The 17,102-nt window shown below is 35.7% G+C and overlaps 2 protein-coding genes across 2 annotated transcripts; one reads left to right on the forward strand and one right to left on the reverse strand.

Annotated features, from left to right (window-relative positions):
- Positions 1 to 7,303: 7,303 nt before the first annotated feature.
- LOC141587258 (5-amino-6-(5-phospho-D-ribitylamino)uracil phosphatase, chloroplastic-like) lies at positions 7,304 to 9,180 on the forward strand. Its single transcript, XM_074408708.1, has one exon. It carries the CDS (start codon positions 7,832 to 7,834, stop codon positions 8,984 to 8,986), a length of 1,155 nt encoding a protein of 384 aa, XP_074264809.1. The 5' UTR covers positions 7,304 to 7,831; the 3' UTR covers positions 8,987 to 9,180.
- Positions 9,181 to 10,539: 1,359 nt separating this feature from the next.
- LOC141587259 (large ribosomal subunit protein mL102 (rPPR5)-like) lies at positions 10,540 to 13,170 on the reverse strand. Its single transcript, XM_074408709.1, has one exon. The coding sequence runs from the start codon at positions 13,013 to 13,015 to the stop codon at positions 10,745 to 10,747; it is 2,271 nt and encodes a 756-aa protein (XP_074264810.1). The 5' UTR covers positions 13,016 to 13,170; the 3' UTR covers positions 10,540 to 10,744.
- Positions 13,171 to 17,102: the final 3,932 nt, after the last annotated feature.

Consider the following 17,102-nt stretch of genomic DNA (forward strand, 5'->3'; position numbering starts at 1 on the left):
ATTGGATTAGTGTAATCGTCATTCCCCTAAAATAACGAAGGTTGATTGAATCAAACCTTAATGTAGGATTGCCATATGGGTTGGATGAGTTTAAGTTCGACTTGGGTTAAAGTAGTTGTTGGGTTAATGGGTGATTTTTCGTGTTAAAATATGGAGTATTTGTACATGTCAATATGGGGTTAAAAAGCGGCCTTTGTATAGAGCAAGCCTAATGGTTTGACTTAGAGACTTGCTTGCAATTTTTAAAAATTGCACTTTTCCATATAGGTTGGCTTTGTTTAAGCAACTAGCTTCATTAAGCTAGTTGCTTAAATGTATCAACCATAAGGAAATAACCAATAAAAAGTTAATATTTTAAAATGTGGGTCTAATCTAACTAACGAAAAATTAAGCTAAACCATTGGAATATATTACTAGTTCAAAGATTTTGTAGCTTAAAATGTGCTTTGACAAAGATAAGGTAGTAGGAAGTTAGGAACTAGCTTACCATTGGACTTGCTCTAAGTTAGTCTAACAAATTTAGTGATATCAAAGTCATTGAATGTTTTTTTTTTTTCCCGACACGATAAGAACTCATATAGGGTAATAACGCGGTTTGGTAAACAACATATTGGCTGAAATGAGTAGATTTCGGCCTAAATAGTATCTTGACCAATCAATCAATCTATTAATATAATGTGTTTGGTAAATGACATATTCTGATAATATATTGCTCGGAATTATTTTTTGAATATTGTAATAGCATATTCAATTTATACATAAAAATGGTATAGTTGCCCTATAATCTGCTAATCATCACACACTTTTACTTAAATCTGCTAAATTAATTTTTTAGTCAACTATGCTGCTAAAATCTGTTAAAATTTATTAACCATATTCTGCTAACGTTATCCGGTGTTATAAATTTGCGGTTACTATTTGCCAAATAGGGCCAATATTTATAGGATTTCTTCGCTAAAAATGATTACAATGGGTTTCTCATGATACGATTTTTTTTTTTCCTAAATATCTTTCTGTTGCGTGACGTTAGAAAAACCGTTTTTCCCCCTAACAATTTGGGTCAACACACTTAAAAGAGGTTGGATTAAAAGTTGAGTCTGTTACCGAAACCCACGGGCGGAGGCCGCGTGATATCTCTAACAAAATTAGGGTTTCCAAACTATAAATACCTCATTAACCCTTCAATTCCACCCCAATCTCTACTCTCCATCCTTTCCCTCAATTAGGGTTTCACTCTTTTTCAATTTCTTCATTCTTTTCTTATACAATTTATAATTCAATTGCTTAAACTTAATCCCACTCTTATTATTCACTCGTCTCTTTAATTTAATTTTTTTGTTTATTTTTTCAACAATTTTACAAATATTTATGATGAGTTATTTTCCAGCGGTTGATTGTTAATCGTAGAGTGGCTCAATGATGATTTATTTTGCTTTAACCACACTGAAATAGAGTAAAAATCATCGTCGGCGACGGCGTAATCTTGATTTTAACCTAAAGAAAGGAGTAATTTAAACCAATTGAATTCGGCTGTTTAGCGTCGAACTGGTGAATCCGAACCCTATAAATGAGCTTAACAGCTGATTTGTAGAGCAAAGATGAAGTTTGTTTCTAAGCAATTGAATTAATTGCTGTTGTGTTTCTCTTTTCTTTTTGTTAAAATTGAGATGGTTGTTGTTTGATGGATTTTTGCTCTTTTGTGGAAAACTGGCCCTTTTCTGAGAGCACTTTTTCATTATTTTTTATCGGCATTATCTCATGTTTTAGATTTTTCATATGATTTACTTTCTCTGTTCAAATCGTTTGGTTACGTTTTTTTAGAGATATTTCTCGCAAACAATTTACGGTAAACAAATACTTGAGATGTAGTATTGTATTTTAATGGGTTGGTATATTCTTAGGGACAAAGGACTCCGTATTCAACAATGTTTAAAGTTGGACACAAGCGACATTCTCGAATAATCAGCCGTGTTACCAATATGGACTAACCCATGGTACGGAGTAGTACTTATGATTTCGATAATTAAAATGATCATTCACAAATTCTCATTATAGAGAATTTTTTGGTTTATTGGTGTTGATTAGCAAAATAATTAGGGAAGTAGTGTTCGTTTGAAAGTATTTGGGCTTATGGTGTCCACGTCATCACTTTTTATTTTTTTTTTTTTTTAAAACCGCTTAGGAATCTTAAAGCGATTTCATTAAGATTTTTTTATATAAAAAGCAAAACCGCTTAAGAATCTTGCGCTTACCTCTTGTCATATTGTAGTGTACCCATGTAAAATTGTTGGAAATTTGTGAAAATTTGTGGAAAACGCTAAGGACCTTAGCGGCTTTCCTAGATTTTTTTTTTTTATTTTTTTTATTTTTTTAAACAGATACAAATATTTGGACGATACATTTTGTAAAGCCGCTAAGGTTCTTAGCGGCTTTACCTAAAACACGAAAAAAAAATACAAGTGATGACGTGGACACCATAAGTCCAAATACTATCCAAATACTATCAAACGAACACTACTTCCCTAATTATCTTGCTAAATAACACCAATAAGCCAAAAAATTCCAGGAGATATCCCATCTATAATTATAGACAGGTCAAATATTCACTTACTTAGCATAAGATCAATAAATTACACTTTAAACATATTTGACCCTCTTTTACTTTAGACGAATATATTTATTTATAGTGAGATTAATTGAATTCAATTACTGTGCATATAATTATGCCTCTGATAAGAGGGGGAGTTACATAATAGCAAGAGATAGTGAGTCCAAAAAAAATTGTTAAAATTATTGATGTATGTGATCATGTCGTGTTAGCAAAAATACTAAATTATACTTCCTCCATTCAACTCCACTCTACCACTTTACTTTTTCACGTTCGTCAACGCGTGTTTTACGTGGTAAATATCGTTAGCTACGTATTTGCAAAAATTATAAAAGTTAGATATTTTTAATGTACTCGTAAAGACGAATCAAACAAAATTCCATATGAATATATTTTCACTTATGTATTGAGAGAAAATCGAGATTGAATGTGCATTTATGAATAGTGTAAAAAATAGAAATAAGTGGAGTTGAATGGAGGAAGTATCCCGCTTTTGTTACCGAAAATTTTGTTTTTGGCTACGGCCTACGCGCCTATGCTCATGCCTTTAGTCAAACTTAACTAATCTCTAAGGTGTAAATTAGAAAATGGTTTGTTGACGGCAGACAAATGATTTTCAATTTAAAAAAAAAAATCAATTTTGTTTAAAATTGATTTGGGTTGAACAGTAAGAGCTCGTTAAGAACTTGATCACTAACCTGTTTCACGTGGACCCAACTTCAAAGTTATGTGCCTTCGTAAGTTACATGGCAAATGCCTAAATGGGTTGCCTAGTCGACGTTACATGGAACACAAATAATTTTTTTTTTTTTTTTTGGCATACTAAGACAATTAGATTGAATTTCCAACATTGCCTTTTTATAATTATTCATTCAACTTCTCAATTACCTCCGTTGACACATTACAAGGTTTGGATGTGAATGGTTCACGTTCAAATTTAGGCCCGGACGTGGACCATTTATGTCCAACCTTAGGTTTTCCTACACCGTTGCATTTTTGTAAAACGGTCAATTTCCCTCATCTATGTTCTGTTTGGGGCGTATGACCTATCATTAGAACCGTAAGACAAAAAACTATTACCTCCACTTGGAATTACTTCAATATTATGTCTACAACTTAAGTTATGACCGTTACATAATATCGATTCGTTTGACGTTGATTTCATTTTTAATGGATTAGTTACAGTGGCTTGATTAATAATTCGACGTTTGATTTTTTAAAAATTAATTCATTTTACGTCGATTATTTAACGTTGTTTCACTTAGTAATACATTGTTTTGAGTTTAGAAAAAAAAATGATTTGTTTTCCGTTGATTAGTTTAATATTTTTCGATTCGTGGATCAAAGCTAAGGTTCTTCAAATGTTTGTTATAGGATATTAGTTTTTAGTTTCGATTTGTTTATTAAATTGTTTGTCGATAGTTTGATTGAAATTTTGGATTAGAAGGGGCAAATTATGAAATTCATTACATATTGACGTTTTTTTGGTAAATTGTCGATGTCAAATTGCAGCTTGATATTTTCTTGCACATATTATTGATTACATCATAAATTAAAGTGACATACTTACCGATATAAATAAAACAAAAATGAAAGAAGGTTTATGAGAGCTTTTGATTGAAGACGACCTTAATCAAAATTTACTGTAATTTTTCTGAAAGTTTTAAGTCAATATGGTTTCTATTTTATCCTACATCTCTACTCGGTCCTAATGAATTGTTTTTTATTTTTATCTTAGAGTGTATCAGACAATAGTTATTGATCTATTTACATTCACTCTATTGACATCGACCTTTATGTCAATAGAAGATACAGTGATCTTTAGCTATTGATCTACTTTATGTCAATAGAGTGACGTAAAATAGATCAATAATTTATTGTTTCGTTTGAATAAAAGATCAAAATTGTTTTTTATTTTTATGTTTGTTGAAAGAAGACACGTGCAAATGGATGAAAACAAAACAATAAATTATTGTTCTACTTTACGTTACTCTATTGACATTGACCTTGAAACTCCAACTATTAATTTAAACTTTTAGTTGATGGTTTCTTGACATGGTCCATGTGACTAAAAAAGTCACGGTTTCAAATCTCACCGTTCCCCATTTCTAAAGTCAAATATTAAGCATCAAATAAGGGGAAGAGAGATCTGCATTTGCATCCACACTTCAAAACGTCAATCATTAGCTTCACCTTTTGGTTGAAATAATTTCTTGACTTAAAGTTAAAAAGTGAAACAAGCTTAATTGAGTAATGAAACAGAGCTTACTAGAATCACAATAACTAGAAGTTTATCATGCTCAGCTCAAGCTCAGTTTTGAAGATTAGATCGAGCTCGAGTTCAAGCTCGAACCAAGCTAATCTAACCAATTCAATGACTCGGCAAATAGGACAAGCTCGTTTGTCAATTGTGGATATTTGATTCATGTACATAAAGAATGAAAGTTGAGAAAGGCATCAAAGGATATTATGTAACTTGAGGGAAAAGCAAATTAGTCATCAACTGTTACAAGCAAACCATGTACTAGTCTTCTAGATTTCTAGAAACATATGATTCTATACAAACTTGTGGAAAACGTATTTTTCAATAAGTTAATGATTAATGCTAGACTATTTCTTTATTGTTTTTATGTATCTTTTGTTTTTAATATTAGTTGTATCTCAATTTTTTTTTATGTATTTTTTTGCTCTAATATCAATTAGGCTCAAATACAACTCTTTCATTTTGTACATTATGATAATTGGCTAATTGCACCCATCTCATCGTAAAATGTATTCTCTCTATCCCGGTTATTTATTATCTTATTCCTATTTAGAGTGTCTTAGTGAATTGTTATCCTTTGTATTTTATTTTAAGAATGAACTTAATGAGCAATTTGATCATTCACACCCATTTTGTTCCACTTGTCATTTAGTAATTAACCCCCTCTTTTCTTGATATTTGTGCCAAAAACAAAGGATAACTGTGACACCCTCATACTCCAAGTGCCTTACTAGGACCACTTAGGTATAAGGACGTCACCATCTCGGTTTCCCGAGGCAATGATAATCATAAGACAAATAACGAAACATACTTAAAAGTAAATAATGTTTAACGTGATTACATGCCAATACCAAAATTGTTAAAAAGAAATACAAGTTCTCAAAACTGTCTACTGTCAAAATACTATCAACGTGGTGACTCATCCCAGCTATCCCATACGCATCGTCTCATACCTGCTCAATAATTGCTCACCACCCCCGAATGGATCACCACATTTTTTAAAACAATTAAACGGGATCAGTACTATTTACATAAAAACAAGCCACAACAACTCAAATGCCAAAACAGTTCAACACACAACAAACCCCAATCTCCATAATCAATCTCCACACAACTGACTACACACTAAAGTGTGTAGCCCTACCAGAGTACTCATCGCAACAGATACTCCACACCGCCAGTGAGAGACCGCAGCCGTTCCCACCTAAGCCCCGCTCATCTCCATCGAGTGATAAACCCATGTTCATTAATATGCACATCCCTTCTGTGGCGGGTTCCACAGAAAGCGAATCAAGGGCGTGAAGTCACTCCCGCAAGTGACTCCACTCAGCCAGGGACGCACCCCGAAGAACACAAACAGATAAACAGTGATCACAATACAACCTCAACAACCATCTGAAACAATCAACAATATGAAATCACAACCGTCTGAAATAATCAACAATCACTAACTACAGCACAATCACCACAATCATGTAATTAATACCGAGTAGGGAAACCCTACCTGGAAAAGCAATCACCACAGACGGTCTAGCGGCTAATCAAAGTCGTTATTCAATGAAATCACCTCCTATCAAACATACAATCACCATCTAATAAGCACAATACCCCCAAAACCCCCAATTTACCCAATTAGGGTTTTAACCGAACTCAAAGAAACAACATAAAAACTATACAAGGATCTTACCCTCGACACGACGAACTCAATGGTGTAAAGGACGTGACGATCCGACAACCTTAGCCCTTGGGATTTGATAGTAACGCGATGACGGAGACAACGTAACTTCTTTTCTCTTTGAAGGGTTTTTAGAAAAAGTAAAAGTGATGAATAAAGTGACAGAAACATTTAAATATGAATCATGCGTTATTAACAAATCCCGTCAAAAACAACCCGTAAAAGTAACTTACTCGATCGAGTAAGTAACTTACTCGATAGAGTGCCCCTTACTCGATCGAGTACCCATCAGACAGACTACTGTTTCGTATAAAAACATACTTACTCGACAGAGTAAGCCCCACTCGATAGAGTAGACTCATAAAACCGTAGTATTACAATAACAATTAATCAAAATGGAAGGAGTAACTATTATAAGTGAAGGGGGCTAAGATTTGAATTCAGCCGACGAAATGGTGATGGTTTAAAGGAAACTTGAAAAGAAGTTGGAAAATTACTCTTTCAAATTCGGACACCTAGCGATGATTCTATCTCAAGTTCTGAACAAAGACACGTTCATAAATAACCGGCCTATAATTGCCGGTCCAACCGCCTAAAAATCAATGACGTGATTATTAAATCCAACTACGGAGTATATTATAAACCACAAAAAATAATATTCATGCAACTATTTTCCAAAAAAATCCACAACTTCCCGTAATCCAATAATTAATTGAATAATTAAATAAAAAAAATACACTTCCTTTATATACTTGCCAAAGTATCTGTCTTCCTCTTTCTCAAAAACTCTATAATCTTCCTCTTTAATTGGCACCAAAAAGGGGGCTCCTTTTTCTCAGGTTCTCTCTCTCTTTCTTACTCTTTATCTATTTGTAAATATTTTTATTAATCATATTTTGCATAAACTTTGCTTCTATAATTATTATTACGGATTTTTCAAGGACATACGTTATAAAAACCGTTATTATTATATAGGTTTTGGATAAATAATAATTATATTATATGTATGTGGTTGGACTTGGTGTAATTATTGTTGGTTTTGCTTATTGAATTCAAGAAATTGAGCTGACCCTAATTTGATTCAAAGTGATTTAGATTGATTAATCTGGTTAAAGGGTTTTCTGGGTCTTTGGTAATTTCTTTGATTAGGGTCTTAATTTATTGGAAATGCAATAAATTTTGAAGCTAATAAAAGTTAGGGTTTTGCTTAAAATTTGGGAATTAGATTGATCTTAATAATTGGGGTTTACTAGTTTACCAAGTAGTGAATTTGGAATTGGTTAAAATGGCTGAAACTGTTGCAACTACATCTCTTATAGCTCATAGGCCGCCATATGGCGGCCAGGGTTTGAGGGATGTTGGTAAAGGGAAGAGTTTTGGTGGGTTTTGCCGGTTTCCGGTGACGGGGTTTATAGGTAGGGGGATTAAAATGGAAAGTAGCATAACAAGGAAGAGAGTTGAGAGGGATTGTGTGTCAATGGGATCAATTAAAGCACTTGCAAGGGAGTTAACAAAGGAGGCTGCTTATTCGTATAAGGAAAAAGAGCGAATACCCCGAGCTTGGAATTACTACATTGAGACCGATAGTGATAGGAAACCGGGGGTGTGGCCACCGGATAACAAGGCTGATAGCCCGTCTTTGCATAACCCGTTGCTTAGACAAGAAAGGTTGGGTTGTGGGTGGCTAGGTGCTATATTTGAGTGGGAAGGGGTGATAATTGAGGATAATCCTGATCTTGAGAAGCAAGCATGGTTAGCTCTTTCGGAAGAGGAAGGGAAATCACCGCCTCCTGCTTTTGTCTTGAAAAGGGTAGAGGGGATGAAAAATGAGCAGGCAATCTCGGAAGTTCTTTGTTGGTCTAGAGATCAGGGTGAGATAAGAAGATTGGCTACTAGAAAAGAGGAGATATATCAAAGACTTCAAGGTGGTATCTACCGGTTGAGATCCGGGTCTCGGGAGTTTGTGGATGTTCTTATATCGTATGAAATCCCTATGGCATTGGTTTCCACCCGGCCAAGGAAAATATTGGAGGCCGCGATTGGGACAATTGGGATTGAAGGAGTTTTTAGCGTGATTGTGGCTGCCGAGGATGTTTACAGGGGTAAACCTGATCCCGAGATGTTTGTATATGCATCTCAACTTCTAAGTTTCATTCCTGAGAGATGCATTGTGTTTGGAAACTCAAACCAAACCGTGGAAGCGGCGCATGATGCCCGGATGAAGTGTGTGGCTGTGGCTAGTAAGCATCCTGTATATGAGCTGGGAGCAGCAGACCTGGTTGTCCGGCATCTTGATGAGCTGACAGTTGTTGATCTGAAGAATCTAGCAGCAGTGGAGTCACCTGAGTTTCAGTCTGGTGAACTTGAGTTAGAGATGGAGGAAGAAGTTGACGAGAATCGGTATTCGGCCCCGCCAGGAGTGGATGATATTTTCTGGTAGCAGTCTCAAAATGTACAGCATGTGTACCTGTTTCTATATGTTGGTAAAGGATATTGGTTTATTTTCCTTTCTGTGTAAATGTATGACAAAAAGGTTAGGAAAATAGACAGGTGGTCCACATTGGAATTACCTTATAATTACCATGTGTATGTGTATGTGAATTCTGTTCAATTTATAAGTTTCTTTTACTAGAATTTCCTTCCTAACTTCCTTTGTGCTACTCGGTAAGTCTTGCATAAGACATGGGTATCCGCCTTAAACCTTAAGGCGGGTCAAATTGTATTCTAATGGATTTGTGACTGGAAGGTGAATAACAAAGCTTTATTTTGTTGCTAAGAATGTGAATCTCAGGAAATAATTAGTGAAATTTAAGTATTTAATAAGTACTCTGTAAATATTTGATGGTCGTAGATTCGTAGTTGATTAATTAATTGGGGCTACTCGCAACAAATATGAGACATCCTCGGAACTAACCAAAAAATATGAGACATCAACAACATTGTGCTCTTCAGACCTGTCACGAACATCCTCGGCCAATCGGCTTGAATGGATGGACGAGCTAATAAACCACGGCGTATGTCCGATGTGCTAGAATTCTTCCAATTTTGTAGAGTGGACGGTTTACGGAGGCCGAGAGTAACAAGACTGACTGATATTTTGGATATCATCACTGTTGCTTAATCAACCTATTGATCATAAAGTCAATAATTGAAATGCAAACAAAGTGATTATTAAAGAACAAATGATGGATAAAAGTCATCATTGCAACCTCTGGGCCCTAACACTGGGTATGTTACTAATGTCACAAATTCTTATTGAAGACGGAGACTATCCGTCACAAGCTGAAGACGGATAGTGTCCCTCTCACAAAATGCAAATGGATAGTGCAAGTGGAGGAAAATGGATACCCCACTTGCATTTTGTGAGAGGACCACTATCCATCTTCAGCTTGTGACGGATAGTGGCCGTCTTCAATGAGACGGACTGTACTAATGTTAGTAAGTGTAATAGAGAGAAGGTTTTCGTCCTCTTATTTTTATTTTTCCCTTCTATTTTTTTGATATTCCATTTACTTTTTATCCACTTCATTTTCCAATATTTACATCCTCTTCCTCTCCTTTTTTTTTTTTTACAATAAAGTATTTGATGATTAATAAATACTCGTATAAGACTAACCTGACAATCTGACACAGAGCTAAAGTACAATATGAAGACCAGTTAAACCTTTGTCCATTACAAATCATACTGTCCTCGCTTATTTTTATCTATATTTCGTATTGAGTTCTTCAGAAATAGGCCTTATATATGAACATTTCTCAACTTCATACTAGAAGACGTGTTTGGCAAAATAGAGCCATTTTCCGGCAAATGTATCAGCTCACAGAAGAAACTGCACAAGAGCCTCTCTGAATCTTGTACCCTCAAATCTTCACAGATTTTGATAAACACATTCAACAGTCCAACAAAGGTCATGTGGACAAAAGCGATACTCTAAAAACGAAATGGGAAACCTGTATGGTACCACCAGTCACCAAAGAGACTAATAACTGATCGACTTTTAAGGGGAAAAAAAACATATCTTAAAGTAATGATGAGCTAAAATACAGGAGCAAAAACAGTTCCATTAATGTCTAAGCAATCATAAGGCTCAAGAATGGAAATAGTCGAAGTATCTTCTGCTAGGGTTATTTGCCAATAAAAGAAACACGAGTATGAAATGGCGAACAGGAACTTTAAAAAGAAAACTCACTCGTGACGCTACACTACAAGCTCTTGCTTGGGTTGCTTCTTCCCTTTTCTGGGGCTGATCACTTTTTCGCCCGTCATCAACCTCCCCAGGATATCAGCTTGTTTAGTGTTCCCCTCTTCATTGAGGGTCTTGATTAGACTCTCAATGTTCTTCTTCTGCTCAGTAGAACCTCCTTTACTCGAGATTTTGCACAAAATGGAGTAAGCATTGAGTGTCTTTCCAGCAGCTAACAGAGAATCCAACACCTTGTCGTAGCTCGAGAAGTCCAAGGTGAAATCCCTCTCCAAAGAAAAGTCCAAAAGTTTAAGAGCAGCTATGGTCTTCCCTTTTTGACTCAAAACTGATAAAAGATGGTCAACGTCCACACCACATCCACTTTGCATTAGTAACTCGATTCTTCCAAGCGCCTCCTCAACATGACCTCTCATGAATAGTGCTTCCAGAATGTTTGCTGCCAAGTCCATGTTATCCTTCACTCCCTTCTCCAACATAGTCTTCATCACCCGACTAGCTGTCTGAACCCGTTCATCTTTAAAGAGACCCTCCATGACCATTCTAAACAAAGCCGAATCGGGATAGTGACCATTCTCAATCATGCTATCCAGCACCATTTTGGCATCAGCAGGTTCACCTTTCTCCAGGAAACTACTGACAAGTAGTCTGTAAGAATCTGCTTCAGATAATACCCCTCTTTTAATCATTATCTTCTGTATGTCAAAGGCTGCTTCTGGGTTCCCTTCCTTTGAATGCCCGCGAATTAGATTGTTAAATGCAATCGGATCCTGGACACCTTTTTTCATAAGCTGTCGCAAAAGAGTTTCCGCCTTTTCAGTCTTCCCATTATTACACAGATATTCAATGATGGCATTATACGAAGGGGGTTCCATATCTAGGGTACTTTGCGGCCTCAATATTATTTCTTTTTCCATCAATTTATCCAACAACTTGACAGCCCGATCATAGGCCTCAGTCTTGCAAAAGTTTTCAATCAATATCCCATAATGTCCAGCTTCAGTCGGAATACTCAACCTTATCATTGCCTTTAACACATCGTACGCTGCATCTAAGTTGCCTAACTTGCATTGACAATCTAACAGTTTGATGAAAATGGAGTTGTCCTTTGGAGAAGTATGCCTCTCCACCATCTCCTTCAAGACCATCTGAGCCTCAGACATCTTCATAGCATCACAAAGACCAGGTAACAGTGTCGTGTATGTGACAGCATTAGGATTAATACCAAAACCTTTCATCTCTTCAAACAACATAAACGCTTCCTCTACCTTCCCCGATGAAACATAACCCTTAATCATAGTCGTATAACTAATAACAGTAGGAGCAATGTTTTTACCCTTCATCTCCACAAACAACTTCTCAGCTTCTTCAATCTTGTTCAAACGATGAAACCCATTAATCAACGTATTATAAGTAACGACATCAGGCATAATCCCTCGACTCTTCATATCCTCATAAAACCTATTGGCAGTCTCCTCCTTCTTACAAAGAAAGAAACCCCACAAAAGCACATTAAACGTATGCTTAGTAGGAACAATCCCTGCCTCAATCATCTTATTATAATACCTCTTGGCCATCATATACCTCCCACGACGTAAAATCACCTTAAACAAAGCATCATAAGAATCAACACTCCTCTTAACACCCAACTCGGCCATTTCTTGAAAAATCTTAACAGATTCCTGAACAATACCATTGTTACCATAACTATTAATCAAAACAACAAACATATCCTCATCCCATGGCACACCTTTAGCAGGCATATCCATCAAAATGCACCTAGCATGATTAAGTTTCGAAGCGCGGCCTAATATCTCAATAATCTTCATATGGGTGTCTCTAGTATGCTTAAATAAACTAGACCTTTCAACCCACCTAAAGAACTGTAACGCGTGCTCAGCATTTCGGGCCTTATCCAAAACATCCAACACAAGAAATTCATCAAAATTAGGCACTAAATTACGTATAGAATTCTGTAAACGAGTAGTCCATGCTCTATTTGCCATCATTCTACAAATAATATCCTCTACCTTTTCAGGGTTACGACGCCTACCTCCTCGTGTAGTATGCCTCTGTTGTTGTTGTTGTTCAGATTTGTTTTCTGGGATTTGTTCGTTTCTGGAGATCGAATCAGTAGATGGGTCATCATCAATGGAGTTTGCAGAAGAACAAAAGTGTTTGGTTAGATTGATAGCTGATCGATTGTAAAACCCAGCATAAACCCTAGGTTTCAAGGGATGCGAACTTAGACGAGAAATGAGGGACATTTCGTTTTGTCAATGTTGTTCAAGGGATTCAAAGCTTAAAAACGAAGAAGGGGATGGAGATGGAAGTTAGTGCCAAAGTGGTTCAGAGTTTCAGAGCTTCCATTGCTTCTCCTGGGGTTTTCTTTGATTTTTGATTTGGGGATACAAGGGTTTTAGATGGTGACGACGATGGTGGTTTGGGCCTAATTTTATTGGGTCACTTCACCCACTTCTCATTCACTTATTTTATGTCCCATCTCGTATTTTATTATAGTTTTTTTGTGACACATTATTAATTTTTTTTGGGTGTTTTCATCAATTTACGCTTAAATTTAACATCCCCTATATACTAAAAGATTAACAAAACTATAAATATACTAAAAGATTAACAAAACTATAAATTTTCCCGCTCAAATTTCCCCCCTAAATATTCATCATCTAATAGTGGCCCACACTGAACATTAATTGATTTCATCATCTCTTTTTATTTATATATATGCCATAAATAAATAAAATCATCTTCTTAAGATTTTATTTACTAATAAGTAGTCTCTTTAAATTCTCACTTTGAAATTTATTTGTTTAAAATAAATTTATTGTCTATTAATTTGTCTAAAATCATCTCCTTACGATTCTTCCTATTGTATTTTCCAGTTCTTATTCGTTGTATTTTCCAGTTTTTGATATGAAACACCACCAATAGAATATTTTATCATTAAATTTAAGGGGTTAAATTATCGTATTTTAAATGTTACAAACTCAAACATCCTTACCTATAAAAACCGTGCATTTGCACGGGAACTATACTAGTAATTATACAACACAAAAACTATAGAGATAGGATGTCTCAATATCGTTATTGAGAGACCTCTTACGAGGTAGTTATTTAATTTCTATTTTCTATTGTTATGTCTCTCTCTAAATGTACATACAATACTCTTATTCAACCAATAGTATAATCCTTTTTCCCCTTTAAAAATAGGTTATTTAATGAGAGTGCCTCAAAACAATCTAAAGTGTAATTTAGCTACCAATATACCCAATTATTATACACCTTCCCTCTTACTAAATTAAGTAGAAAGGATACCGGTTAAACCATTTTTTTTAATAATATTTACCTTCTCTTCCTCCTCCTATTCTCGGACCAACTCAAAAAGTTTCTTATTCAAAGATTTCATCTTTTTACATTTTAATTATTTTTCCCTTTATTAATTATGTTTGTGGATCATTCTTGTTAATTATGTTTTTGGGTACTATTAATTTTGTTTGCCTAGTCAGAATTATGGTTTTGTTTCTCATAACTCATATAATAATAATTGGGTGTTGTTAAATCCAACACAAGATTTTACTCTTTTCAACACATTTATCCGCCTTATACCGATTCTACCCCTCTCACTTTTGCCCCCAAACTGAGAGCAACAACAGCCCAAAAACACGAAGAAGAAAAAACCACCATCCCAAATTCGCTCTGCCATCTACGCCAACGTTCGTTGCTTCGGCACCTTCAGCGACGACCATGGAGAATCGACGGTGACAAAGGGTGTTGTTTATCAAAAATCAATCGAAAAATCCCCAAAAAAAACACAGCAATAGCGAGACTGACCGACGGCGGAGGGAGGAGAAGGGGATTGAGTATTTAGGTTGTCGGCGACGAAGGGTCGACGGTGATGAGGGTCAACGACGACGAACGGTTGACGACGTTTGTGGTGGTTGATGAAGGCAGAAGGGGGAAAAGGACCAGGTTGGATCCACATCAAGGCTAGGGAAGGGACGGTTCAACGGAGTCGAGGGGTGATCGACGGTGAAGAGTGGTCGTTGTGGCTGAGGATGGTGTTGGTGCTGGTGGATGGGTGGTTAGGGATGGTGTAGGGTGGTAAGTAATTGCTAAATCCCGCACACAATTTTACTAGATCATACAAATTTTGGCTTTGTTTTCCATAAATACCCTTCGGTACCCTCCCTCTCACCATCCATAACCACCCTCGCACCATCCCTAACCACCCATCCACCAGCACCAACACCCATCCCCAGCCACAACGACCATCCTTCACCGTTGAACTGTCCTTTCCCTAGCCTTGTCGTGGATCCAACCTGATCCTTTTCCCCCTTCTACCTTCATCAACCACCACAAACGTAGTCAACCATTCGTCGTCGTTGACCCTCATCACCGTCGACCCTTCGTCGCCGACAACCTAAATACTCAATCCCCTTCTCCTCCACCCGTCGTCGGTCAGTCTCGCTATTGTTGTGGTTTTTTTAGGGATTTTTCGATTGATTTTTGATAAACAACACCCTCTGTCACCGTCGATTCTCCATCGTCGTCGCTAAAGGTGTCGGATCGGATGGTGTCATTGCAACGAACGTCGGCGTAGATGGTGGAGCGAATTTGGGATGGTGGTTTTTTCTTCTTCGTGTTTTTGGGTTGTTCTTGCTCTCAGTTTGGGGGAGGGGGTGTGAGAGGGGTAGAATCAGTATAAGGCGGATAAATGTGTTGAAAGAGTAAAATCTTGTGTTGGATTTAGCAACACCCTAATTTAATAGCAAAAATACTTAATTACTCCTATCTTGCATGTTAGGTGCAACGTAGATGATGGTGGTCCATGAGGGAATGTTGGTGCTGACATCGAATAAGCGGTCGTATATTAGTGACTTGTGGTTAAGATAACGTCTAAGTTACAGTGATGGTAGTAGTACTGTTGAGTGGGCGGTGGATGTTGTTATAATTATAATAATAATATTTGTCATCTATCGTGACATTTCCGATGAGTTTTGGGGAAAATGGAGTATTTAAGGTTTTAAAATTAGTTATGTTTAAAAACAGTGATTAAGAAGAGTTTGAGGAATTAGAAAAAGGTAGAAGTTTATTAGCTTATGTTGGAGGAGAGGATTAGAGGAAATGATAATTTCATCCTTTTTTTTTAAGTTGCAGGTTGTCATTAAAAGGAAGAGGAGGAAGATGAAGATCTTATGGTAAGTAGATTATACATTTGATATATTACCACCAGTTGTATAGTTTTTGAGCATTATTATTAGAGTTTTTGAATTTTGTTTTCAAAATTATGAGTTTTTTAACTTAAATATTAATCTCAAAAATTTAGAATAAAACTTAAAAACATTACATATAAACTTAGTTAAATTCGAGTTTTGACGGAAAAACAAAATTAAAATTTAACTTATAAACTTTAATAAGCTCAGAAAAAACACATATATACTCAAAAACGAATAAAGTTTGAGTTAATAAGCTCGAATAAAATTTGAGTTAATAAGCTCGAAAAAAAATACATATATATTCAAAAACAAATAAAATTTGAGTATGTTTCTTTTTTCTTAAGATCTTATAAAAAGTGGGACCCATGCTGACTTTACTTGCTACGACAAGTTAATTAGGGGTCAATTCTGTTAAAAGAGAATGAGTGTAATAGTTGGGTATATTGGTAGTTAAATTCTAGTTTGAAGTATTCTGAAAAGCACCCTATCAGTTTGGAGTATTCACATTAAATAACCCTAAAAAATATAGGATTATTTTATGTGATACCCTCGTATTTTTTCGATTTCTACGTGGTAGCCCTCATCTTTTGAAAACATTGTTGGTACCCTAAAAAGCTTAATGAAAACTTCTTAAAATGCCCAAAAAGCTCCAATCCGTCGTTTTTAAATGTTTAGTTTACGAATTTTTTATTAAATTTTTGGCGATAATTTGTCAAACTTTTTATCAAAAATTCCTTTTTTTTTTCTTTTTATTATAAAGAAAAAAACTAGGCCAATCGTAATCGACTTATAACATCCTCACGGATGAAATCAGTAATCGAAAGCCAATCAAATTACCCAAAGAACATAACAAAGGGAAACAAAGGGGGCAAATAATACTTTCAAAGAAATTACTGTGAAACTTTGAAAACCTGGAAAAAATAATATCATTAGATATGCAGGAAAAGGGAGAGTCGAATTAAACCAAAACTCCATAAACACCATGCTTCAACAAACAAACCATTCAAAACCGTTGGATAATCATTAAAAAAAGTTTAAAGATTTAGATTTTCATTCCGAATCAAACCTGAAAATGGAGAAAAAACTCCAAAAACCAAAAACTCTCAACACAATTTTGAAT

Source organism: Silene latifolia, chromosome 6 (genome assembly GCF_048544455.1).
Source record: "Silene latifolia isolate original U9 population chromosome 6, ASM4854445v1, whole genome shotgun sequence".
NCBI lineage: Eukaryota > Viridiplantae > Streptophyta > Magnoliopsida > Caryophyllales > Caryophyllaceae > Silene > Silene latifolia.